Raw genomic sequence first — 26,512 nt, forward strand, 5'->3', positions numbered from 1 at the left:
CCTGGCCCCACATACAGCCCCAGCTCCCTACTCTCGCCAAATCCCTAAGGGGGTTGCCATTTTGGCCCTGCAGGGTTTGGAGAATCAATGCAATCCTTGGGACCCATGAGAAATCGTTGACTTTTTTCTCTCTACCTGTCCCAGTGTCCAAACGCACCTTCTGGCAGGGCTGGCAGGGAAGAAGCCCACAGACATCTCCATCCCATCCTCAGCCACTAAGCCCAGAACAGATGCTCCAGGACCAGCATACCATGAACACGAAGGCCTCGGAGGTGACGTCCATGCTGCAGGAGCTCCTGGACTCTACCATGTTCAGCAAGAGGGAGGTCAGGGCCATCAGGTACATGGCCACTGTGGTGGAGAACCTCAACAAGGCCTTGATCCTCCAACACAAGGAGAACAGGAGCCTGGAGACCAAATACAGGCACCTGCAAATGCAGGCGACCAAAGAGCTCAGCAGCCAGAGGCTGCACTTCCAGCAGTTCATGGAGGTCCTTGAGAGCAGGAGGGATGCTCTGCTGAAGCAGGTAGAGATCTTAGGGGGAAGGTACCATGACCTTCTCCTGACGAAGCAGGCCTTGGAGTTCCAGCTGAAGAAGGCTCAGAATGCTACAGGTCAGGCAGAAGACCTGGCTGAGGTTTCTGTTGACTCCCCAGGTCCCTCTGAGAGAGAGACCCTCCCAAGGAAAGAAACAGTCATGGAGGAAAGCCAACAGGAACCGATGAAGGAGGAGCAGTTGTTCTCGCCACTTCCCCCAAGTCCCATGGCCATGATGCGGGACAGTGGTGCTATAGCTGCAGGGCACCAGCCACTTTCCACCATGACTGTGCGCTCGAGGGTCGCAGATGTGTTCAGCAGCAAGGACACTGAGAGCCTTGAGCCTGTGCTTTTACCCTTAGTAGATCGCAGGTTTCCTAAGAAATGGGAAAGACCGGTGGCAGAAAGCTTAGGCCACAAAGACAAAGACCAGGAGGACTACTTCCAGAAGGGAGGACTCCAAATTAAGTTCCACTATAGCAAGCAGCTGTCTCTAGAGACCTCCAGGCAGGTGACCTCTGAGAGCCAAGAGGAGCCCTGGGAGGAGGAATTCGGCCGGGAGACGCGGAGGCAGCTGTGGCTGGAGGAGGAGGAGATGTGGCAGCAGCGGCAGAAGAAGTGGGCCCTGCTGGAGCAGGAGCACCAGGAGAAGCTGCGGCAGTGGAAGCTGGAAGACCTGGCCAGGGAGCAACAGTGGAGATGGGTCCAGCTAGAAAAGGAGCAGGAGAGCCCACGGAGAGAGCCAGAGCAGCTAGGGGAGGATGTGGAGAGGAGGATCTTCACACCCACCAGTCGATGGAGGGACTTGGAGAAGGCAGAGCTATCATTAGTGCCTGCCCCAAGCCGGACCCAATCTGCTCACCAAAGCAGGAGGCCACACTTGCCCATGTCTCCTAGTACCCAGCAGCCTGCCCTGGGAAAGCAGAGACCTATGAGTTCAGTGGAGTTTACCTACAGACCACGGACCCGCCGAGTTCCCACAAAGCCCAAGAAATCTGCCTCCTTTCCTGTCACTGGGACATCCATCCGAAGGCTGACCTGGCCCTCTTTGCAGATATCCCCTGCAAATCTTAAGGAGAAGGTGTACCACATGGACATGGAGGCCCAGAGGAAGAACCTGCAGCTCCTGAGTGAGGAGTCTGAGTTGAGGCTGCCCCACTACCTGCGCAGCAAAGCACTGGAGCTCACCACCACCACCATGGAGCTGGGCGTGCTCAGGCTGCAGTACCTGTGCCATAAGTACATCTTCTATAGACGCCTCCAGAGCCTCCGGTAGGTCCTCCCTGGAACCCACCTGCAGCAATATGTTGGCAGAGCCTAAACCCAGTGGGAGAGAAGGAACACAGGGCAAGGGGGGATGGGGAGAGCCACCCCAGGCCTGGACAGGGTCTCCTGAGTGGGGGCCTGGAAAGCAAGTCTGGCCTGGGGCCTTGGGCAACCCTTGAAGATGTGAGAAGAAGGGCACTGACCACTGCTCTCCCTGTAGTGGGCTTTTCCTCTAAGCAACTTCCCTCTCTCTTCCTCTCTTCCCATGGCCCTGTCTATAATCCACCTAATGTGCTCCCCTGTCTTTCCTTTCTCTTCCTGTTTCATCCCAGCCCTGAGGCTCCTCACTTGATACCACCTCCCACTTTTCTCTGCCCCATTTTCCCCAGCTCTCACCAGCCTCCATTTCTCTTTTTGCTCTAAGGAATTAAAGAAAACAAAGTCATCTCTGGTTAACAGACTTGGGGGATAGAGGAGGCCTCTCCACCCCCTAAATTGCTTCTCCTCTTTTCCCAGGCAAGAAGCGATCAACCATGTACAAATCATGAAAGAAACGGAGGCTTCCTACAAGGCCCAGAACCTCTACATCTTCCTGGAAAACATTGACCGCCTGCAGAGTCTCAGGCTGCAGGCCTGGACGGACAAGCAGAAGGGCCTAGAGGAGAAGCGCCGAGAGTGCCTGAGCAGCATGGTGACCATGTTCCCCAAGGTGGGCCTCCCACCCCGACCCCCCCGCCACTCCGCCTCCTGGGGTCAGCACAGCCAGTCAGCTTGGGGCCTGAAATGAACCCATGGGGATGTGGCTGAGACTGCGGGACCAGGGGCAGAAGGGAAAGGAGAAGGCAGGATAAAGCCTCTGCACCAGGGAGAGGTGAAGGCAGGTGGCGGCCTGAGCATGGGGGTGGGCAGCTTTCCAATCTGTTTCTGGGGAGAGCAACCCAGAGAGAGAGAGAGACGTCTCTTCAAAAAGATCTGTGGAAGAGAAGATTTCTTCCGGAGAAGAGGAGGCAGCTGGATCCTGCAGTCCTGGCTCTGGGCTGTGATTCTCCCTCCCCTGTGGTTCTCCGTGCCCTGCTCCTGTCAGTCTGGTGGCTCTCCAGGCTTGGTGCACAGCCATCATCTTCACTGTCTCACAGGGACTTGCTTTGCTTCTCCCTGAATCAGCTCCTTGGCTTTCTAGATTCCAGGTCTCTTCTTCCTTTGTTCACTGCCTTGTTTTAGTAGAGTCCCTCCTCCACTCACTTTCTGACAACGGTTGCATGGGAGGCTAAGTCACTGAGACCCTGGTTGTCTGAAAATGTCTTTACTTAATATCTATCCTCACTCTTAATTGACTGTTTGCTTGGATGTGGAAGTCTAGCTTAGAATCCATTTTCCCTCATAATCCCTCAAAATGTGTTTGCTTTGAGACAGAGTCTTGCTCTTTTGCCCAGGCTGGAGTGCGGTGGCACAATCTTGGCTCACTGCAACCTCTGCCTCCCAGGTTCAAGCTATTCTCCTGCCTCAGTCTCCCGAGTAGCTGGGATTATAGGTACCCACCACCACACCTGGATAATTTTTGCATTTTTAGTAGAGACGGGGTTTCACCATGTTGGCCAGGCTGGTCTTGAACACCTGACCTCAAGTGATCCACCTGCCTTGGCTTCCCAAAGTGCTGGGATTACAGGCATGAGCCACCACACCCGGCCACAGTTTTTATTATTTATTATTTATTTAAAATGTTTTATTGTATATATTTAAGGTTTATAACATGACATTATAAGATACATATATAGTAAAATGGTTACCATAGTAAAACAAATTAACATATCCATCATCTCACATAGTTGCCATTTTTCTCTCTCCTCTGGCAAGGGCAGTAGTAATCTACTCATTTGGCAAAAATCCTGAACACAATACACTATTAACTGTAATCCAACACATAGAGCTTTCAGTTTCTTAGTCCTATGTATTTGCTACTGTGTATCCTTTGGTCTATGTCACTCCATTTCCTCCCACCCCCACCCCAATTCTGGTAACCACTGTTTTATTTTCTGTCTCCTCAATTTGGCCTTTTGTTTTTTTTATATTTCACATATAAGTGAGATCATACAATATTTTTCCATCTATGCATGGCATATTTCACTTAGCATAATGTCCTCCGGGGCCAACCATATTGTGGCAAGTGGCAGGATCTCCTTTTTTAAGGCTGAATAATATTCCACTGTATATACAGTTATGCATCACTTAATGATGGGGTTGTTATGGGAAATGTGTTGTTAGGCAATTTTTTGTTGTGTGAACATTACAGGGTATACTCCACAAACCTAGATGGGATAGCCTGCTACACACCTAGACTATATGGTGTAACCTATTGCTGCTAGGCTGCAAATCTGTGCAGCATGTGACTATTCTGAATACTCTAGGCAGTCAGAACACAATGGTGAATATTTGTGTATCTAAACATAGAAAAAGTACAGTAAAGATATGGTATTATAATCTTATGAGACCATGGTCATATATGTGGTCCATCATTTACTGAAATGTTGTTATGCAGTGCACGACTGTATATACCAGAGTTTCTTTCATTGGTCCACTGATGGGCACCTCGGTTGTTTCCATATCTTGGCTACTGTGAGTAATACTGCAATGGACATGGGAGTCCAGATAACTTTTCAAGGTGGCGATTCTGTTCCTTTGGGTATATACCCAGAAGAGAATCCCTGGGTCATAGTAATTTCATTTTTAATTTTTTTAGGAGCCTCCATACTGTTTTCCACAATGGCTGTACTAATCTACCTTCCTATGAATAGTGCACAGGGTTCTCTTTTCTTCACACCCTTGCCATGACCTTGTTATCGCCTGTCTTTTTGATAATAGTTCTTCTAGCAGTGTGAGGTGATAGCTCATTGTGGTTTTGATTTGCATTTCCCTGATGATTAATGATGCTGAGCACCTTTTCATATACTTGTTGGCCATTTTTATGTCTTTTTTTTTTTTTAAAGACATCAAGTTTATTAGAGCAACAGTGTGCAACAGAATGGCTGCTCCACAGACAGAGCAGGGCTGTCCCATAGGCAGAGTGACCCAGAGTACCTATGTCTTTTTTGGATAAATGTCAGTTGAGGTCCTTTGCCCCTGCCTTTTTTTTTTTTTTTTTTTTTTTTGAGACGGGCGGTCTCACTATATTGCCGAGGCTGGTCTTGAACTCCTGCTCTGCCTATTTTATTATTTTTAGTTTGCTAAATGCCTTGTTTATTCTGCAAACAAGGCTTATTTAAAAAAAGAAACGTACAGACACACATTGTAGGTTGAGAAATCTCTGTGTAGTTGTGACTTCACAACTATACTTCGGCAAAAGCAGTAATGACGGTGGCTTCTGAACACATTAATCTACCATTGTTTTGTCTAGAGCGAACACAGTGAGAATGAATTCCTAATGGCCTGTTTCTCTAAGTGATCGTCACATTTCGCTGCTCTAGTCTTATTTTAATTTATTTATTTTTTTGAGACGGAGTCTCGCTCTGTCGCCCAGGCTGGAGTGCAGTGGCGCCATCTCGGCTCACTGCAAGCTCCGCCTCCCGGGTTCACGCCATTTTCTGCCTCAGCCTCCCGAGTAGCTGGGACTATGGGCACCCACCGCCACGCCCGGCTAATTTTGTTGTATTTTTTAGTGGAGACGGGTTTTCACTGTGTTAGCCAGGATGGTCTCCATCTCCTGACCTCGTGATCCGCCTGCCTCAGCCTCCCAAAATGCTGGGATTACAGGCGTGAACCACCGCGCCCAGCCACTTGCTGCTCTAGTCTTTAAGAACAAGTGGAGCCTTCACTTGAGCTGCCATCTCCTTGCTGCTCAGGGCTTCAACAATTGTAATCACAAACTCAAAGCTGGTCCTAGGCCCTGGGCTTGTAAGAATTTCAGGCCGTCCTTTTCCACACGATTCTCAGAGTAGGTGTAATGGCTTCCATTCATCATTTTGTCCTTGGCAAGCGGGAGTGTTGTAACTTTACTTCCAAAACTGATCTCATGAGCCATCAGAACAGTAGGACCCGCACAGATGGTGGCTATAAGGCCCTTCTGGTTTTCCTGCTCCTTTAGTATCTCCTTCACAGAAGCAGACTCAGGTAAATTCTGTGCACCCAGATTACCTCCTGGTAGAACTACTATGTCATATGGTCCCTCTTTTTTTGCATCTTCAAGACTGGCATCAGGACAAATGAAAACATCAAGGCTACGCTGTACTAGGTCTTTTCCAGCCAGACCTGCAATGGTGACCTTAATCCCAGCTTGCCTCATGACATCTACAGGATGACCGTCTCCATTTCCTCTGCTCCTTTAGCCAAAAACTCAAAATAATAATTTAAAACTCAGGTTATATGTTTTCATGCTATTGTAGAACTATTTTATACTAAGACTTTAATTTATACAATGTGAATTTTCCTAACAATAATGTGAGCATATTTTCATGTGCTTATTTGTCATCCATTTATCTCCTTTGGCAAAGCGTATTATTGGGTTGTAAAAATTCATCCCATATTCTGGATGCAAGTTCTATACCAGATCTGTATTTCGTGGATATTATCTTTCAGTCTGCGGCATTCCTTTTTTTTTTTTTTTTTGAGACAGAGTCTTGCTCTGTTGCCCAGGCTGGAGTGCAGTTGTGCTGTCTTGGCTCACTGCAACCTCCACCTCCCAGGTTCAGGCGATTCTCTTGCCTCAGCCTCCCAAGTATCTGGGATTACAGGCATGTGCCACCATGCCCAGCTAATTTTTGTATTTTTAGTAGAGATGGGGTTTCACCATGTTGGCCAGGCTGGTCTCAAACTCCTGACCTCTGGTGATCCACCCACCTTGGCCTCCCAAAATGTTGGGATTACAGGCGTGAGCCACCACACCCGGCCTGTGTAAGATATTTTGAGAGCAAGAGACCAACCACATTCATGTAACTTTTATTATAGTATATTGTTAACATTGTTCTATTTTGTTATTGTTATTAATCTCTTACTCTGCCTAATTTAAAAATTAAACTTTATCATAGTTAAGTATATACAGGAAAAACAGTGTATAAAGGGTTTGGTACTGAGGTTTCAGGCGTCCACTGGGGTTCTTGAAATGTATCCCCCAAGGATAAGGGGGAACTACTATATGCAAAACCGAAAGCTATACAACAATGAGAAACATTAAGAGGGAAATTCAGGTGTAAGTGAAGACATTCCTCTGAATTCCCAGGTTTCACTGAGCATCAAAACCCACCAATCTTTCAGTCCTTTTCTTGAATATTATTCTGTATACACATTCTCTGCATCTGATTGGATCCCTGGATTTTACTTCATTTTCTGCATGACATTCTCCACAGATATATATCATTGGCTGCTGCCTTGGGGGTTGAATGTCCTGGATGTCATTGTGAACCCCTTTTTACTCTGAGTGTCTTTCTAGTTTTGGCCCAAGTACCCACCACAAACTCCAACCTACCAATTCCCTACCTACCCAGCACTGAGAAATGGCATCTTAATAATATTTATTCTTTCAATTCATGAGCATGCTGTATATCTCCAGTTATGTCTATTTATTTCAGTTTTATAGGTTTATTATTCAAATACTCTGAAGCTCTGTAATTAGGTGCATACACATTTAAGATTGCTTATGTACTCTTGAAAATTTGACCTTTACTATTTATTTTTATAGAGATGAAGTTTCACTATGTTGTCCAGGCTGGTCTCCAAATCTTGCCCTCAAGCGATCCTGCCACCTTGACCTCCCAAAGTATTGGGATTACAGCATGAATCACCTTACCTGGCCCAAAATTTGGACTTTTATCCTTATGAAATGGCCCTCTTTCTTTTCTTTTTCTCTTTTTTTTTTTTTTTGAGATGGAGTCTTGCTCTGTCACCCAGGCAATGCAGTGGCACCATCTTGGTTGGCTCACTGCAAACTCCACCTCTCAGGTTCAAGTGATTCTTGTGCCTCAGCCTCCCGAGTAGCTGGGATTACAGATGCCTGCCACCACACCTGGCTAATTTTTGTATTTTTAGTAGAGATGGGGTTCGCCATATTGGCCAGGCTGGTCTCCAATTCTCAACCTCAGGGGATCCGCCCACCTGGGCCTCCCAAAGCGCTGGGATTACAGGCATGAGCCACCCACACCCGGCCGTTTGTTTCTAATTATATTCCTTGCTCTTCAGTGTACATCAATATTGATATAGTCACTGCAGCTTTTTAAATATTTTTTACTATTTGCATGGTATACCTTCTTCCACTCTTTCACTGTTAACCTCTGTGTCTATATATTATTTACTGGAAAACTTCATGAATTTGTGTGTCATCCTTGCACAGAGGCCATGCTAGTAGTCTTCTCTGTATTATTCCAATTTTAGTATATGTGCTACCAAAGTGAGCACTGTGTCTCTATATTTAAATTGGGTTTTTAATTGATATCTTATAGTTGGGTCTTGCTTTTTTATGCAATCTGTCAATCTCTGCCTTTTATTTGGTGGTTTTAGGCTATTTATATTTGATGTGATTATCAACGCAGTTGGGTTTAAATATATAATTTGCTCTTCATTTCTATTTGTCTAATCTGTTCTTTGTTTTTTTTCCCTCTTTTCCTGCCTTCTTGTGGAGTAACTGAGCTTTTCAAGTAAATTCATCTTATCTCCACTCCTGACATATTACATATTAGCCATACCTCTTTGTTTTGTTATTTTTTTTTTTTTATTTTTTGAGAGAGTCTCTCTTTCTCTCTCTCCCAAGCTGGAGTGTGGTGGTGCGATCTCAGCTTACCATAACCTCCGCCTCCTGGATTCAAGCAATTCTCATGCCTCAGCCTCCTGAGTAGCTGGGATTACAGGCGCCCGCCACCATGTCCGGCTAATTTTTTTTGTATTTTTAGTAGAGACAGGGTTTTGCCATGTTGGCCAGGCTGGTCTCGAACTCCTGGCCTCATGTGATCCACCCGCCTCAGCCTCCCAAGGTGCTGGGATTACAGGCTTGAGCCACCATGCCCAGCCTGTTTTGTTATTTTATTTTTATTATTATTATTTTTTGAGACAGAGTCTCACTCTGTTGCCCAGGCTAGAGTGCAGTGGCATGATCTCGGCTCACTGCAACCTCCATCTCCCAGGTTCAAGAGATTCTCCTGCCTCAGCCACCTGAGTAGCTGAGATTATAGGTGCACACCACCACGCCCAGCTAATTTTTATATTTTTAGTAGAGACTGGGTTTCACCATGTTGGTCAGGCTGGTCTCGAACTCCTGATCGTGTGATCTGCCCACCTCGGCCTCCCAAAGTGCTGGGATTACAGGCGTGAGCCACTGCACTCTAGGGTTTACAATATAAATCTTTAACTTATCATAGTCTACTTTCAAATAATATTATTTCATGTGTAAGAACCTTACAATAGTATACATCTATTTCTTCCCTCCTGGCCTTTGTCCTACTGTTGTCATACATTTTGCCTCTATGTAACTTATAAATCCCCTAATGCAGTTGGCCCTCTGTATCTATGGGTTCTGCATCTGTGGATTCAATCAACCACAGATCAAAAATATTTGGAGAAAAAAATAGATGGTTGTGTCTGTGCTGAACACGAACAGACTTTTTTTTCTTGTTATTCCCTAAACAGTATAACAACTACTTAGATAGTGTTTATATTATATTAGGTATTATAAGTAATCTAGAGACCATTTAATATATACAGGAGGATGTGGGTGGGTGATATGCAAACACTGCACCATTTTATATAAGCATGTGAGCATCCACAAATTTTGGTGCCTGTGAGGAGTCCTGGAGCCAATACCCCACGGATAGCAAGGGACAACTGTACATTGTCATTACTTTTCCCTTAAGCAAAGGGAAAAGAATAATCTATTTACCCCCACACTTAACATTTCCAGTGCTCCTTACTCTTTTGTGTAGATCCAAATGTATTTTGGGTATCATTTTCCTTCTGCCTGAAGGATTCCTTTAACATTTCTCACACTGCTTATCTGCTGGTGATGAATCCTCTCAGCTTTGGTGTCTGAAAAGGTTTATTCAGCTTTCAGTTTTGAAAGATGTTTTTGCTGGATGTAGAATTCTAGGTGGGCAGTTTTTTCTTTCGGTATTTTACAGATGTAAACACAAACTCTTCCCAGGGATATATGAGCTCTGAGGATGGTTCTGCCTGTTCTTGCCCAGTGATTCTTCCCCCAGCCTTGGTGGTTTCCTCCCAGGCCTGCACAGAGACTTAACGGGACCCCTCTGCAGAGCTTTGGAGATTCCTTGCCATGTGGCTTCCTCCTCTCTGGTACTCTGGTTTTCAAATTCTAGTCACCTTGGCTTCCCCGATACCCAGATGCTGTCTCCTCATCTCAGCAAGGCTGCTGGCTTCTGTTTGGGTTGCCTGCCCTGTGCTGGGGCCTGGATATTGTCTCATTTGTTTCATTCCTTTTGGGGATCATTGACCTGCACTGCCTGTTGTCTGAATGAGTATACATCATTTTTTCATCTATTCTGTTTGGCCTACTAGTTGTTTACAGGAGAATAGTAAACTAGTCCTTGTTATTCCATTATCACTAGTTTATCTCCTCAAAAAAAATCCTATACTATTAAGATTCATTTTAAATGTTAAAAGTTCCAAGAATTCCTATATACTAGTAGTTTTACTTTTTATTTATTCAACTTTTGTACAATTTTAAGTATGTAGTTACATTCTTGGGCTCTTGGCAAAAAATCCATTGCCCCTCAGGGGACCATGCCCTATGGGTTAGGAACCATATGGGTTTAGGCCAACAGAATGAGAAGGTATCACTCACTCTCTTAATCTCTACACGTGGAGCCTATCCTCATCTTTTCCATGTCCTTACTGAGACCTCATGTTTTCCCTCTGAAAACTAACACTAGCAGAAACCTTACTCTTTCACCCCCTCCCCACCACCCCACTTTACCTTGGCAGAATTCAGTAAAGTAACCATCCAAAATGTATAGACCTGGTTTTAACATTCATACATCAAGTACAACCCAAATAAATCCCAAGATGTTATGTGATCTGGTTATGCCATTGTATCCATTATATCCCATTCAGAGATATAATGCTCACTCACCTGCCAAAAATAATAAAAAAGTAACCCCAATCTTTAATTGGGTCACTCATAATCACTAAAGTGGGTCCAACTTATAATTCATGAGATTACAATCATGAGATTTTCTTATTTTTTCCTCTCCTCTGCCATTCTCTCATATCCAGAAAACCTCTTTAAACTCCAAAACACTGTCTTTGACACCCAAACTTCCTTTTCTCTTTGTTTAGATAAATGATTACTAATCTATGGGCCATACACCACTGAGGGATAATGGATCCATGTGTATACCACTAATTGTCTATATACTGAATTACTAAAAAAAGAAAAACTTATATTGGAATCCTTGAAACTTCTGACATTTAAAATAAATGCAAAATAGTATACAATTAAAAAAAAAGGCCAAAGAGATAACAGCTGAAACTTGGGAATAATGGAATAAAAGACTCCTATATTCTCCTCTTTTGACTTTTTTTTTTTTTTTGGAGACAGAGTCTCGCTATTGCCAGGCTGGAGTGCAGTGGTGCGATCTCGGCTCACTGCAACTTCTGCCTCCTGCGTTCAAGCAATTTTCCTGTCTCAGCCTCCCGAGTAGCTGGGACTACAGACGCACGCCACCACACCCAGCTAATTTTTGTATTTTTAGTAGAGACGGGGTTTCACCATGTTGGCCAGGATGGTCTCAATCTCTTGACCTCATGATCTGCCTGACTTGGCTTCCTAAAGTGCTGGGATTACAGGCATGAGCCACCGCGCCCAGCCTTGACTCTTTATTATAGATATATAGATATAGATTTAACTTGTCTTTTTTTTTTCACTGATGTTTTGCCCGTTTCTAGATTCTCTATAACAGATGTAAAACAGGAACCCAGCAAATTAGAATTCATACCCTTTGGGACGATTAATAATTTTGTCCCCATTATACAAGTATTGAGTTTATATCCATATCCATCTTTCATATGGCAGGAATAGCTCTCTGCACCACCCATGAGTATGGGATCTTTCCCTGCCAGACTCCTTCATTTGCAACACTGGCTTTGGGATGAGCAGCCTTCAGCTCGAGACCTGAGGCTCAGGCTGCCAGGAGCAGAAAAGCAGCAAGTGCCGACGTGGTCCCTAGGGGCAGCTTGGAGGGATTGGAGGAGCCCAAAGTTGTGAGTCAGAGCCTGCTGGGACCTGCCCTAGGGTTGGGTCAGGAGGTACCACCTGCCCCCGAGTCTTGAGTGGCAGTGGCCTGAGTCTAGGGGAGGCAGCATGCTGAGGCATTGGTGTGAGGGCTGGCATCAGGCAGCTAGAAGAGCCTTGGCCATGGAGGTTTCATATCACCTTATACCAGTCCAGATAATCTCCTAGAGGCATCTTGACTTGCTGTTTGTTTGGGGATTGAGAATGAAAGGGATATGACAATTCTTTGAGTGGCTGTGAAGGTTCCCCCAGCTCCTCACCTAGTGCCAGGGCTGGGGCTGGACGAAAAGATACCCAGTGCAGTCCAGGCACAACCTGGCCCCCTGCCATGAACCCTGCCTGGAGCTGCTCTCATGGGTTCCAGCTGCTCTGGTTTCATTTTCTTCCTTGCTGTTTTGCCCATTATCCAGCTTCCTCACAACAAAGGAGAAAACAGGAACTAACACAGCAAAAAAGAGTTCAAGGAGTTTCCAGCAAAGGTCTGATACCTTGTGGTCCCAGGGTTTCTAATTGAAGGGATTCCCTGGGCCTTACCCTCTCCACTCAGCCCTGAGTCCAGCAGGGGCACCAACAAACAGACAAAGCCTCCTCACGACCTAGAGAGGAGATAACTTCCTGTTTCCCTGATGCCTCTCTGCTGGTTCCTCTAGCTCCAGCTGGAGTGGAACGTTCACCTGAACATCCCTGAGGTCACCTCGCCAAAGCCAAAGAAATGCAAGTTGCCTGCAGCCTCACCCCGGCACATTCGCCCCAGTGGCCCCACCTACAAGCAGCCCTTTCTGTCTAGGCACCGGGAATGTGTGCCCCTGCAGATGGCCCGGTAGGTTCTGGGAAGCTGAGGGGGCAGCAGCTGTATGGGTGAAGAGGCAGGGAGCAGGGGTGACCAGCCTGGGGAGGTGGGCAGTGAAGTGAGGGCACCAACAGGCCAATATCACCCTACGAGTTGCAAAGTGCCTGTCTTCTCAGCTGCCCTCCCCAGTGCTGGCCACTGACCCACAGGTGGGGTGTATGTCATAGTGTGTGTCGCATTTCAAACTATGCGACGGAAAGACTCTGAGGACCCACACCTGAGAACTTATAACCTTTCTACCCTGAGCATCGATTTGGCATCGGCCGTTGGTCTGTCCTATAAACAAGCCTGAACCTCCCCACCATGTGACCTGCAGGCTCTGGAGACACCGTGAACCTCTGGGGCGCTAAAAGGACCCTGGTCCACACCTACCCTTGCATGGCCTAGATCAGGGCTTCTGCCCCAGGGCCTGTTCCTTGAAGGACAGGGGCTGCCCTGGGAACCTCTTCCAGCAGCTCCTCGGCCAGAGGAGCCCCAAGGAAGTGAGATTCAGACTCAGTGTTGGAGGGGAGACGAGGAGGGCAGTGACACACTCGATTTGAGAAGGGAAGGAGACAAAGCTCACTTGGGCCTGATGGCTCTGGAGAGTCTCTTGCATCTCAGTCTCTCTCTGTTGCTTTTCACATTCTCCAAACTCCCCACTCCCAGCCAACAGGGGAAGCAGATGGAGGCTGTCTGGAAGACCGAGGTGGCCTCCTCCAGTTACGCAATAGAAAAAAAGACCCCTGCCAGCCTTCCCTGGGACCAGCTGAGGGGACACCCAGATATTCCCCGGCTGTTGACACTGGACGTGTAGTCCTCCTGCCACAAAAGCCTGAACTTCCTGAAGGCCCAGTAAGGTGCGAGGCTGATGGTCAATGTGGATTCTCCCCAATAAATCTCTCTCCAGGCTTTAACAATGACCTCATTTGCTATCCCACACTAGATAGAAAGAGGCTAACCTGGTTCCTTTGCTCGGCAGCTGTAAGCGGGGTCCCCATGCCAACAGCACTTCGGTTCTGGTGAAGGGTTTCCTTAGTGTCTCAGAGGCCACCAGGGGGCTTTTCCTTCACACTGGCCTCCTGGGCTGCACATAAATTCTGAAGAGCCCCATCTCACGCTAGCCTTGGGGGTGGTTCTCAGGGGAGCCAGGTGTAGGAAGGGAGAGATGAGGGAGCCCTTGGACTGCCTGAGAAACCTGAGCCTGTCACTTCCTTTCCTTACTATCTTCAAGAACGGTCCCTAGAAAGAGCAGCTGAGGGGACAGAGGTGGGACTCCAGGGGCCAACAAGAGGCTTTTCTGGTTAGAAGTCTTAGCTCTCCTTTGCCTCTCTGGGCTTGTAGATGTCACTACTGGAGGCTCAAGGCTCTTTTAAGGACCCTCTCTACATGAGCAATCCCATCTGCCTCCTGTGACCCTGGCCCTGTGTCAGTTACAGATCCCCAATGGGGAGAGGGTCCTGATGCCTCCAGTCTAGACCTAACCAGAGCCAACAGCCAGAAGATGCTGGTGCTTCCCCCATCCTCCAACTGGAGACCTCAGTGAGACAGGGAGGCATAGCAGCATCAAAGAGGGCGAGTCCCTGGCCGCACCTGCGCTCTGAAATAGGCCAGCATTCCAGCTGAGAGTCCCATCATTCCAGCCCACCCAGTGCAGAAACCTGGTTTCCAATTCCTGGAGGGTTTCCAAGGGGGATGTGCATGTGTGTTGCTGTTGGTTGTTGATTTAGATACAGCAAACAGAATGGAGAATAACCAAAACAACACTGTGGGAGAACACTGTAACCCAGTGGTCAACTGGGGCCTGGCCTGGAGAGATTTGGTTAAACTTACCCAAAGACCTCCCCATCGTGGGGTCTCTCCTCTCCACATCCCTTCCCTGCCTGGGATCTGCCCAGCTTCTGAGTCTCGGGCCAGCCCCTTTGTTCTTTCCACACACGGAGATATGTGCACATAAATATCAGGGGTATGCACCCCACTTGAGCCCATACACTCATGACGTCAGTAACTTTCTGAAAATATAGAGGGATAGTGAGAAACGGGATTCATGTTGAACAGCACCAAGTAGCAGCCTCCTTTCTTCCCTCTTTCCCCGCCTCTCTGGTAAAACATGCACAATTCTAAAATTCCTTCATGTCTCAAGCAGAGCTGTTCCACCCACACCCAGGCCTCCACTGGGATCCCAGTTTCAGGCTTAAGGCACTTATCAAAATATTGTTCCCAGCAAAGACAGCTTCCCCTTTCTAAGGGAACTTAGATGAAGACAATTTTCTTCCTGCTTTCAACCCTGTACCTGTTTACTGCGTTGATCTCACCACCAGGTGCAGAGGCAGAGCCTGCTGTGCTGTCTTCTTTACCCACATCCCAGGCTGCCACCACCTCCCTGCGTGTCAGGCTGCTCCTGATGTCTCAGTGTGGGGGCTCCCTGCATTGTCTTGGGGTCCGCTATTTTGGCATGAGGATCTGCTGGTCTCTAACAAAAGTTCTCTGTCCCTGCCCAGGCTGCTGCTACCTCAGGGTGGTGGCCGTGCTGCCTCCTTTGGGCGTGCCCTCCTGGACATTGCTCCACTCCCTGAAGTGCACCTTTTCTCGGGCCACCTGCTCCTGGCCCACCATGGATCCTCACATCCACCTGCTGCGTGGTGCTGGCTCACTCACCTCTTTGTGGTCCTGCCGACCTCACCGGCTCCCCTGGCCATGCTGTCTGGCGCACAGCCCCATCTGGGTTCATAACTAGGCCTGACCTCATGTCCCATTCTCCTGGTCTGCCTAGCACTGACAGCCTGTTCATCTCCGAGCCCACTGGGGCGTCCTCTCGGCATGTGAGGGAGGGCTGCTCATCTTCCCTCCATGGTTTGAGATGCTAGAAGATTGCATCCCTCAAAACCCAGCAGCCCCCCTTCTCTGAGATTTTTTTCAGCTTTGTCTTACAAGCATGTCCCCTGGGTTCTCTGTCTGACAGGTGGGAGAGCTGTGTGTGTCTGCAGACCCCAAATGCTTTCTGTAGCTGGACAATCTTAGCCTTGACTCTGAGTGCTATGCCCTCCCCTTGCTCAGGGTCTGTTCCTGCACAGCTAAAAACACGCTGGTACAGGCCGGGAATAGTGGCTCACGCCTGTAATCCCAGCACTTTGAGAGGCCAAGGTGGGCAGATCACGAGGTCAGGAGATTGAGACCATCCTGGCTAACATGGTGAAACCCCATCTCTACTAAAAATACAAAAAATTAGCCGGGCATGGTGGCGGGCGCCTGTAGTCCCAGCTACTCAGGAGGCTGAGGCAGGAGAGTGGCGTGAACGCAGGAGGCAGAGCTTGCAGTGAGCCAAGATTGCGCCACTGCACTCCAGCCTGGGGACACAGCGAGACTCCATCTTAAAAAACAAAACAAAACGAAACAAAAAACCATGCTGGTACACGTGTACACCGAGATGCACATGAACAGACTCAAACAGGCATCTAACATGCTGGAGACGACAGGAGGGCTTACAATGCGGCCTCTGGGAAAGAGACTAGATGGGGCTAGGGCTGAGGAAACACGGATGGGTGGGAAGGAGCAAAGAATGAGGGGAGGGAAGAGGAAGTCTTTTGTGAGGTCAGACAAAAGGCAGATTCGCAGGAAGAGAAGCAGAGCCCCTGGGACTTGGGAGGACGTTGTGTTGAGCAGTTCTGTGTCCAGGCTGAGTCTGGGCTCAGCTCTGGACTTGGCTCTGGGAAGTGCTCAGGTGTGGGATGGCACTCACATGGCCTGGGCCTTGTCTCAGTTACTCCCCCACCTGTAACTCTACTAACTCTTGCAGTGCCTCAGCGAACCAAAGGAAGGAATGCCAGGAACCTACAAATGAATCCGCTTAGCTTGTTCAAAAAAAGTCAAGCGAGTCACTCCCTGGAACCCAAATAAGCCAGAAGGATCAAGACAGCCCCAGTCTCCACTGCATCCCTTAGCCAGTGATTCTCAACCTTCCGAGGGACGGAAACCCACAGAGAACTTGGTCAAAATGCAGGTTCCCAGCTGGTGCTTTTAAAGAAACCCTCTGGGTGTTGCTGAGTACTCCTAGAACTTTGAGAAACACTGTTTCCCTCCTGCAGTCCCCAAACTCTACATTTTAATAAAATAGAGGTTGGTTTATTTTAAAATTCTGTCTCATTGCTGAAACCCACACCTCCTCAACTCAGTTTTAGAACCCTCTGAGTGTTGTCTGTGTCCTTTGGGAGCAAACATGCCGAGATAGCTGTGATTGGCACCTGGCACTTAGTAGGTGTAACTCTTCGTTTAATCAAAATATGGACAGATATGTCACTGACATGCCAGTGATCTGCATGAAAGCTCAGAAGGTGAGAACAAAAGGAGATACCAAATACAGACCAGAGCCAGGTGTCATAAGGTGGGAGGCAAAGGTGAGCGTGTCTCTGAGGACAAAGGTGGAAGACATGGAGACATGAGGTTCAAATATAGACGGTGTGGGCTAAGGAGGCTGTCTCTGGCAAGCATCTGTCAGTTCAGTTAAGACACTAATTCGGTTAGTTCAATCAGCTCACGAGCACCTACACACCCTCCTCTTGACACACAGCTACTTGCCTGGTCCCCGCTCAGTCTCCCCCACCCTGTCCTTCTCCACTCACCAGCACCCTTGGCCTAGGGAACAGGCATACAAATAGGAAATTACCCCATCCTCAGAGAACCCATGTCCAGCGGTTCTCTTCCTCAGGAATGGCGCCCATCCTTGCTTCCAGCCTAAGGCTGAGACTCCGGAAAGCTGAGGAGGATGTGGGGTGTGAACAGCTGGTTCTGTGGATGATGCCAGGAGTAGGATTTGTTTTCTGAGTCGCAGCTTAAGATATCGCGAGGATGCCTAGTGTGGGAGGAAGGGGAGTTGGCATCATGATGCAGGACACATGCACAGCACAGCTGTGCCGGCCCTGGGCTGTTTCCAGCCTCTCGGGTCCCAGGCTCTTTCTTTTCTGGAGGCTTCACCCCAATGATACTTAACATCTTAAAATGCCCTCACACTAAATGTATCGCTCTAAATAATTAGAAAGCATTTTTATAACCTTGCTTCAGAAATTAACTGGCTATGAGTAAGTTATTTAATGTGTACTTAGCTGTGAGTGACATCTCAGCAATCAGAATGCACAGAGAAGAAATTGAACAAGTTTTATAAATGTAGTGAGACTATTTTGAATATTAAATTTGACAGTGAATGAAACTGACAATATTATGTTTTATAAAGATTTCATACTATTCATACATTCTTTGTTTTTATATTTTGGCACCCATATTTTCAAAGGTTTCATGTTTTCACAGGCTCTTGGCACTGTGCTTAAGGGGCCTGGTGGCTGAACTTGCTCTGGTGATGGAGGACTTTGACCTTCTGCACGTCCTCTAGCGAGCTCTCTGGCAAGCACGCAGAGTGTCTGACATTCTTCTCCTGCTTTGGTAACAATTTCATCTTCTTAAAGGCAAAGAAAGCCTGCACGGGCCAAGCTGTGAAGCCAAGAGGGTTGGAAGACAAATATATGTGTGTGTGTATCTTTGTGTATATATGTGTGTGTATGTAGACGTTTGTGTATATATGTATGTATTTATGTAGCTGTGGATGTATTTATGTATGTATGTGCACATGTGTGTATGTGTGTGTATGTGTATGTGTGTGTATAAATGTGTATGTGTGTATACATGTATGTGTATGCATGTGTATATATGTGTAAGTGTGTGTGTGTGTGTGTGTGTGTGTCTGGTGTTTTTCTAGTGATGAGGTTCACTGATACTATACAGGAGCCTAATTTTTTTTCAGAGCAAAGTGGACATTTCTGGTCAATGTATTGCTTCTACCCCCAAAATATTCAGGGAAGACAAGGCATGGGAAGGAGTATTTTTTTGAGCATTGCTTCAAGCCATATTCGGGGACTGGCCATAGCTCTGCTTGCATGGCCCACAGCCTCAGATGAGGAACCAAAACAAATGTGGAAGATGACATGGGAGAAGGGTCTACTCTGGCCTTGACTAACTGCAGAGGCATACAGTGGAAAGGAGAAAACCCCTTCAAAAACAACCCAGGCATAGAGCCAGGGAGGGGAAAGCCATGCATGGTCTGAAAAGTCAGAAAACAGATGAGCATGACTCTATGATCAGAGGAGTCACCTTCTCAAGAAGAGAAGATGTGTATGGCTGGGATGCTGTTAACTATCAAGTGAGGACTTTGAAGGCAGGAATTTGAAGGTAGCTACATCTAACATGTTATAGGATCTGCCTCTAACAGGTGGGCAACATGCAGGAACAGACGTGGAATTTGAGTAGAGAGAGGGAATTGTACAAAAGAAATGGAAACTTGAAGATGCCAGAAATGAAAATCTTGCTGGGTGCAGTGGCTCACGCCTGTAATCCTAGCACTACTTTGGGAGGCCAAGGTGGGCAGATCATGAGGTCAAGAGATCGAGACAATCCTGGCCAACACGGTGAAACCCCGTCTCTACTAAAAACACAAAAATTAGCTGGCCATGGTGGCGTGTGCCTGTAGTCCCAGCTACTTGGGGGGCTGAGGCAGGAAAATTGCTTGAACCCAGGAGGTGGAGGTTGCAGTAAGTTGAGATTGTGCCACTGCACTCCAGCCTGGTGACAGAGTGAGACTCTGTCTCAAAAAAAAAAAAAAAAAAAAAAAAGAAAAGAAAAGAAAATCTTAACATCAGAGATATAGAAATCCTTTGGCAGGTTTATCAGCCAACTAGACAAAAGCAAGGCAAAAAAATATGTGAATTGAGGCAAGATCAATAGAAATTAGCCAACTATAACACAGAGAGAGTAAAAACAAAGAAACAAATCAGCAACCCCCAAACCAAACACCCAAGATGTGTGGGACAATACCAAATGGTTTCACACACACGTGATCAAAGTCCCAGAAAAAGGGAGAAGAAATATTTAACAAGCTACTTGAAGAGATAATCACTGAGAATTTCCAAAATTAAAGACAAGAAGCCACAGATCCAAGGAGCTCAGAGAACTGAAGCAAGATAAATACAAAGGAAAACATACCTCAGCATATCATAGTCAAACCTGAAACCAAAGATGAGAGAACTTGAAAGCAGCCAGAAAGAAAAAGTTACCCAGTAAAGTAAAAAATAAAGCAGTCTTCTCAGGCAGTCTTGTAAGTTATGGGTCCACTAGATAACCCAGGAGCCTTCTAGAATATTCCTCCATTTGGGGGCAATTAGCTTAAGCAGGTAACATCCCAGCCAATTAGCCAATTAGGAGGCTGAGTGGCCTCCCATGCTCCAGTTCTACATATCCTGGCCCTGGCTCTTGTGTCACACCCTGCCCCTGCTCTCTGCACACCCTGGGAGGCCCTGCGCTGGCTGGTGGCTTCATCACCCCTCAAACACTATTTATTGCCTCTGAGCTGGGAGGAAGCTGAGCAGGTGGAGGCTGGATACACTAGTCACTGACCTCAGTGACCCTTGAGGCAGGCCCTGGGGTCTGACTGCTGCCTCACATTCTTTCCCAGGAGCTGAGCAGCCTGGAACAACCAAAGCCTGAGTCCAGCTAGTGCACCAGTCAGGGCGCTGCCACAGAGATGTTCACTGCCACAGGCAGCAGTGCTGTGAGCGGGCAGCTGCCAATGATTCAGGCTGCCACTGGTCAAGAAGATTCGGTTTCCTCTCTCATCACCCCCAGGCTGTCTCTTAGGCGCCCCGTGTCCTCACTCTCTGGAAGAGAGGAGCCTTTCCTGCAGAAGCCACAAGGAGGCAGCAAAGTGCTTGTCTAAGGGCCTCAGCTGGCCTGGAGAGGGGCCGGGAATTCAAGAATTAGAAAGGAGGGAACTGCGGGAAGAGTGACAGGAGGGGAGCTGGTGAGTTCCTGGGAAGGTGCGGGTGGAGCGTGGACAGCAAGTGCAGCAGAGGGAGAAGGCATTCCTGACCCACGCTGGGACACGGGGATCCTGCAGAGGACTCATGGTGGTGGAGTCTGCTCTCCCTTGGACTGGGGACCCTTCCTCCTCGCTTGATCGCCTACCCCCAGCAGGTCCTCTGCTCTGTATGGCACAGATCTATCCCTGCAAATGACCCTTTGGGCAGCAGTTTTTAGGAGCTCTGCCAGGAGGCCCTTCCCATGGACTTCCTCAAGCATGCAGCATGGCCCCATTGATTCATTTACTCATTCATTCATTCAACAAGTACCTATTAGGCACCTAACATGAGGCAGTGTTCTAGGTGTTAGGGATACTGTAGTGAGTAAAACAGATTTTTAAAAAGTGCTTTCATGGCCAGGTGCAGTGGCTCACACCTGTAATCCCAGCACTTTCGGAGGCCGAGGCGGGCACATCATAAGGTCAGGAAATCGAGACCACCCTGGCTAACATGGTGAAACCCCATCTCCACTAAAAATACAAAAAATTAGCCGGGCGTGGTGGCGGGCGCCTGTAGTCCCAGCTACTCGGGAGGCTGAGGCAGGAGAATGGCATGAACCTGGGAGGCGGAGGTTGTGTGAGCCATGATCGTGCCACTGCACTCCAGCCTGGGCGGCTGAGCGAGACTCCATCTCAAAAAACAAACAAACAAACAAAAAACTGCTTTCACAAAGCTTACATTCTATGGGGGGAAAAGACAAGAAACAAAAATAAGTTAGTAAAATGCACAGTTATGTCAGAACGTAAAAGGTTCCATGGAGAAACACAAATTTCAAGAGGGATAAGGCAGCAGAGTGCAGGGGAATGGGTGTTACCATTTAAAGCAGAGAGGGCATGGCAGGACGTTTCAGTGAAGACTTGAAGCAGGTGAGGAGGTGAGCTGCAGGAAGGGCATGCCAGGCAGGGAGAGCAGGCTGAGGTGAGAGCCTGCCTGGCACACTCAGGGGGCAGCAAGGTGCCCGGGGTACCTGGTGTGGGTGAGTGGGAGAGTGGGAGGAGCCACGTTGCAGAGGCCACTGGGAGGCCGATCACACAAGGCCTTGTAGGCCACCGTAAGTAAGGACCTCTGTTCACCCGGAATGCAATGGGAGCCCTTGCAGAATTCTAAGCAGAGAAGTGACATCATCTGCCCTTCAATTCAAGAGCATCGTCTGGCTGCAACCATGAGCAAAGACTGGGAGCAGGGCGCAGGGAGACCAGCTGGAAGCTGTTTCAATTCCCACCCCATTCAGAAAGCCTAGTCATGAAGGCCGGACGTGGTGGCTCACGCCTGTAATCCCAGCACTTTGGGAGGCCGCGGTGGGTGGATCACCTGAGGTTGAGTTTGAGACCAGCCTGGCCAACATGGTGAAACCCTGTCTCTACTAAAAAATACAAAACTTAGTCAGGCATGGTGGCAGGCACCTGTAATCCCAGCTTCTCGGGAGGCTGAGGCAGGAGAATCGCTTGAACTTGGGAAGCGGAGATTCAAGTGAGCCGAGATCATTGCACTCCAGCCGGAGAGACAAGAGTGAGACTCTGTCTCAAAAAAAAAAAAAAAAAAAAATGCTTAGTCAATGAGCTCAGATGGCCCTTCCACCACGAAGCTTCCACTAATCCTCCCTAAGCCTCCCCTTCTCCTGGGGACGGGCTCTCCTGCCTTTGTGCGTGGATCTCTTCCAGCATTGGTCCATCTTGCCTTTGTTCTGGGATTATCGGTGAGCCTGTCCTCAACCCCACTAGACCTGAAACTCTTTAAGATGGATGCCCAGTTGCTCTCACAGCTGTAGCTTCCCCTCTACCCGGACCTTCGGAGGGCCATGCACACAGTAGAAACCAAGTCAAGCTTTCCCTAAGGAGTAAATGCTCCCATCCCTCCTTGGCTGCCTCTGAGGCTTCTTCCGGGCTGTTTCTGCCTGGAGCGCCACAATCGTTGTATTAAATGCTTGGCCACCATGACAGCCCTAGTGCCTTCTGTGAGCTGCATGTCACCGTCCCTCAGCACAGCCAGGTTTACAGGACACAGCTTGTCACCGGCCCATAAGGCAGCCTGTCAGCACTGGCAGGAAGCACACACAAACCAGTGAGTTTGCACAACCAGTGGCCTCTCTGGAGGCTCCTGAGGGCAATTAAATGTGTAATTTTTCATTTATTGATTCCTTAAACATTTATTGAGCACCTACTGTGGTGCCATGATCTGTATTAGGCAGCAGGGGCATGGAAGTGAGTAAAACTCATTTCCCAGGAGCCTACTGCAAACACAGGGTGCTGACTGGATGCAAAGCACTGGCACAGTTACAGAAATAAATTCAAGTATTGTCCTGAACTCCCGAGGACTCACAATCTACCCACCACTCCTTCAGCAATTGTACTGTGCCAAGTGCTGGAGTTGGCGATGAAAACAGAGGGGTCATGGCAAGCCTCGCAGGGTGACGCTTGAGTAGAGACTTGAAAAGGTGGGGAGGCAAGTCATGGGGGAATGGTGACATAGGGACAGACTCCCCTCACACGCCAGTGTAGAGAAAGAGTAGTAACTGGTAGGGAGCTAGTGTGGGAATGCAAGACAAAGTGCAACAGAGAACGGGGAAGACATACGGCAGTGAAGGTCTGGGGAGGCCTTTGGGACTAGTGGGATCTCCATGAAATGTGGAAGGATGGGTGGAACTATTGCAGGGGGTGGAAGGCAGGAAATCCAAGGGAAAAGGACACTGTAAGCACAGAGCATGTTCATGTGGCAGCAAGCGGCCAGCCTGGGTGTAGTTCCACACCACGTGTTGTAGGAGATAAGCCCAGCTGGGGCTGGATGTGGATGGGCTTGAAGACCAACCAGAGGATGCTCCTCTGTAGGCAGTGGAGAGCCACTGATGACAACGTGGAGAATTTAAAGAAGAATGGAGACAGGGAGAGCAAGGAGAGGAGCAGGTGTGGAGGTGTGCACAACAGTCATGTAAAGAACCAGCTACAACCGTAGTCACTCACTCATGCCTTTGCTTGTCCACAGACATAGTTATTATGCACAAAACCTCATGCCGATTGAAGGTGGGATAAGACAGATGGGGAGAAAACAAAGAAAAATAAAACCCAGTTTATGTGGAGGATTTTAAATCAAGGGAGAGACAGACACCAGTAAAACCCGAGCACATTCTTCCTTGAGGTCCGTGATATGATGCTCTTCTTGGTTTCCCACCCACGTTCCCCACACTCCTCCAGCTCCCGCGGATTTTCATTCTCTTCTGCCTGTGTTCCCTAGGGGCTGCTCCAGTGCCTGGACTCTCCTCTCATGCCACAGGACATCCCAAGATGACTTCAGATTGCCCTATTGCCTCAAACATCAGCTGTATGATGAAGATTCCCAAATCCATCCCCAATTCCAATCTCTCCTCTGAGTCATAGAGCTGTATATGCAAACGCTCAACTGCACATCCCAACTGGCTGCCCACTGGCACCTCCAACTCAATCAATGCAAATGAAACTCATCACCTTTCCTTCTCATCCCCAACCCTGCAGCTCCACTTGTGCCTCTGGTCTCAATGCGTATCTGCCAGCCTCATCCACTGCCAAAGCCTGAACTGGGCATCATAGGTGCCTGAGCTCCTGCACCCATTCATGCAATCTCTCACCAAGCCCTGTCATCATCTACATCTTTTCTGTCTTCCCCTCAGTGACTACCCTAAATTGGGCCACCAACTAATCTCCCTGGCTTCTGTTTTACTCTTTCAATCTATGCTCCATACTAAGCCAGAGATATCTAAAATGCTGGTCTAATTCCACACTTCTGCTTAAAAATTCATTAATGGCTCTTCATTCTTCTCAGGATAAAGTCCAATCATGGCCTATAAAGATTTTTGTGACAGCTCTTCAGCCTGGCTGTACGATATTCCATTGTATGCATGTGCAATGATTTATTTAATCAGTCCTCTAGTGAGAGATGTGTGAGTTGGTTTTTGCTAAACTTGCTAATATGAACAATGCTCCAGCTGATAACTGTTTTCTTTTTTTTTCTTTTTAAGAGAGGCGGTCTCACTTTGTCCCATGCTGGAGTGCAGTGGTATGATCATAGCTCACTGCTGCCTTGAACTCCTGGGCTCAAGAGATCCTCCCACCTCACCCTCCCAAGTGGCTGGGACTACTGCACCCAGCTAATTTTTTAATTTTCATTTTTTTGTAGAGACGAGGTCTCGCCACTTTGCCCAGGCTGGTCTTGAACTCCTGGGCTTAAGCAGTCCTACCACCTTGGCCTCCCTAAGTGCTAGGATTACAGGTGTGAGCCACCACACCTGGCTGATAATTTTATATGTAATTTATTTTGCATATGTGAAAGTACATTGGATCAGAAATTCTATGCATTTGTAATTCTGACAAGTCTTAATGAATTACAGTTCTAACAGCAACACGAGAGTGCTTATTACCCTACAACCACGCCAAGGCTAAGTGTCCAACATCTAGATTTTTTGCCAATCAGTGGGTGAAAAATTATGCCAAATGTAGTTTCAATTGTCTTGTGAGGTTGAGTATTTTTTCATGTTTAAGAGACGTTTATCTTTCCATTAACCATCCCATTTTCTTATTGAATTTGCTATTTTTCATATTGATTTGTAGAGATTTTGTACATATTAAGCAAATTAGCCCCTCTGACTATGATACGGGTTGCAAATATTTTCCCTACTTTGCCATTCGTCTTTGTTTATGGTGTTTTTCGCTCTGTAGAAATTATAGATTTTTATGTTGACAGAATTTGTCTTTTTTTAAAGCTATGAGAAAATGTGTGCCATTCTGGAAAACACTTTATCTACTGTGACATTATAAATTTGTGGTTTTACTCTTTTACATTTTTTTTTTTATTCGGAAATGGAGTCTCACTCTGTCATCCAGGCTGGAGTGCAGTTGCACAATCTCAGCTCACTGCAACCTCTGTCTCCCAAGTTCAAGCAATTCTCCTGCCTCAGCCTCCCGAGTAGCTGGGATTACAGGTGACTGCCAACACGCCTGGCTAATTTATTGTATGTTTAGTAGAGATGGGATTTCACTATGTTGACCAGGCTGGTCTCAAACTCCTGACCTCGAGTGATCTGCCTGCCTCGGCCTCCCAAAGTGCTGGGGTTACAGGCATGAGCCACCAAGCCTGGCCTCTTACATTTATTTAAACATAATTGTTTCATATGGATTTATTTTAGTGTAAGAACTGAAAAGAGACACCACATTATTTTTCTCCAGGTGACTACACAATCGTCTCAATGCTACTTAGTATATCATCCATCTTTTCCCTACTGACAGACAATGCCATCTTTATCATTTACTGAACTTTTTAATGCCTCAGGTCTATTTCTGGACTATTATGTTCTCTTTGTTTTTTTTTGAAATGGAGTCTCAGTCTATCACCCAGGGTGGAGGGCAGTGGCGCGATCTCGGCTCACTGCAACCTCTGCCTCCCAGGTTCAAGCGATTCTCCTGCCTCAGCCTTCTGAGTAGCTGGGATTACAGGTGCACACCACCATGCCAGGCTAATTTTTGTATTTTTTTAGTAGGGACAGGGTTTCACCATGTTTTCCAGGCTAGTCTCGAACTCTTGGCCTCAGGTGATCTGCCCAACTTGGCCTCCCAAAGTGCTGGGATTACAGGCATGAACCACCACGCCCGGCCTATTATGTTCTCCTGATAAAAATGTTTATGCGTGTGCTAGTGTCCTCTGGATTTTACTTTTTAACTATTGTATTAATATGTGGTATAGTGCTTCTCCTCTCATTACCCTTACTTTTCAAAATGTTCTCATGGCTATTC

At 47.5% G+C, this 26,512-nt stretch overlaps 1 protein-coding gene, 1 non-coding gene and 1 pseudogene across 6 annotated transcripts in view; 1 reads left to right on the top strand and 2 right to left on the bottom strand.

The window, feature by feature from the left end:
* Positions 1–23,599, top strand: part of FAM186B (family with sequence similarity 186 member B) — a 38,884-nt gene extending 15,285 nt beyond the window's left edge. Inside the window, exons 4-8 of one of the 5 annotated variants that reach the window (XR_008620413.2) lie at positions 145–1,810; positions 2,321–2,513; positions 12,680–12,849; positions 18,160–18,291; positions 18,650–23,599. Coding sequence is in view for 4 of the 5 variants with exons in the window: in XM_003825842.4 (XP_003825890.2) it covers positions 145–1,810; positions 2,321–2,513; positions 12,680–12,849; positions 13,528–13,675 (2,177 nt within the window). In the remaining variant the exon portion in view is untranslated. Of the gene's footprint in view, positions 1–144; positions 1,811–2,320; positions 2,514–12,679; positions 12,850–13,527 lie in introns of all 5 variants that reach the window. The other 4 variants (XM_003825842.4, XM_008951174.5, XM_014347181.4 and 1 more) reach the window with 4 other exon arrangements.
* Positions 3,241–12,203, bottom strand: LOC103782858 (Parkinson disease protein 7 homolog; annotated as a pseudogene).
* LOC112436725 (U6 spliceosomal RNA) lies at positions 8,076–8,185 on the bottom strand. Its single transcript, XR_003025431.1, has one exon. It is a non-coding gene; the product is annotated as a U6 spliceosomal RNA (small nuclear RNA).
* Positions 23,600–26,512: the final 2,913 nt, after the last annotated feature.

Source organism: Pan paniscus, chromosome 10 (genome assembly GCF_029289425.2).
Source record: "Pan paniscus chromosome 10, NHGRI_mPanPan1-v2.0_pri, whole genome shotgun sequence".
Lineage (NCBI taxonomy): Eukaryota > Metazoa > Chordata > Mammalia > Primates > Hominidae > Pan > Pan paniscus.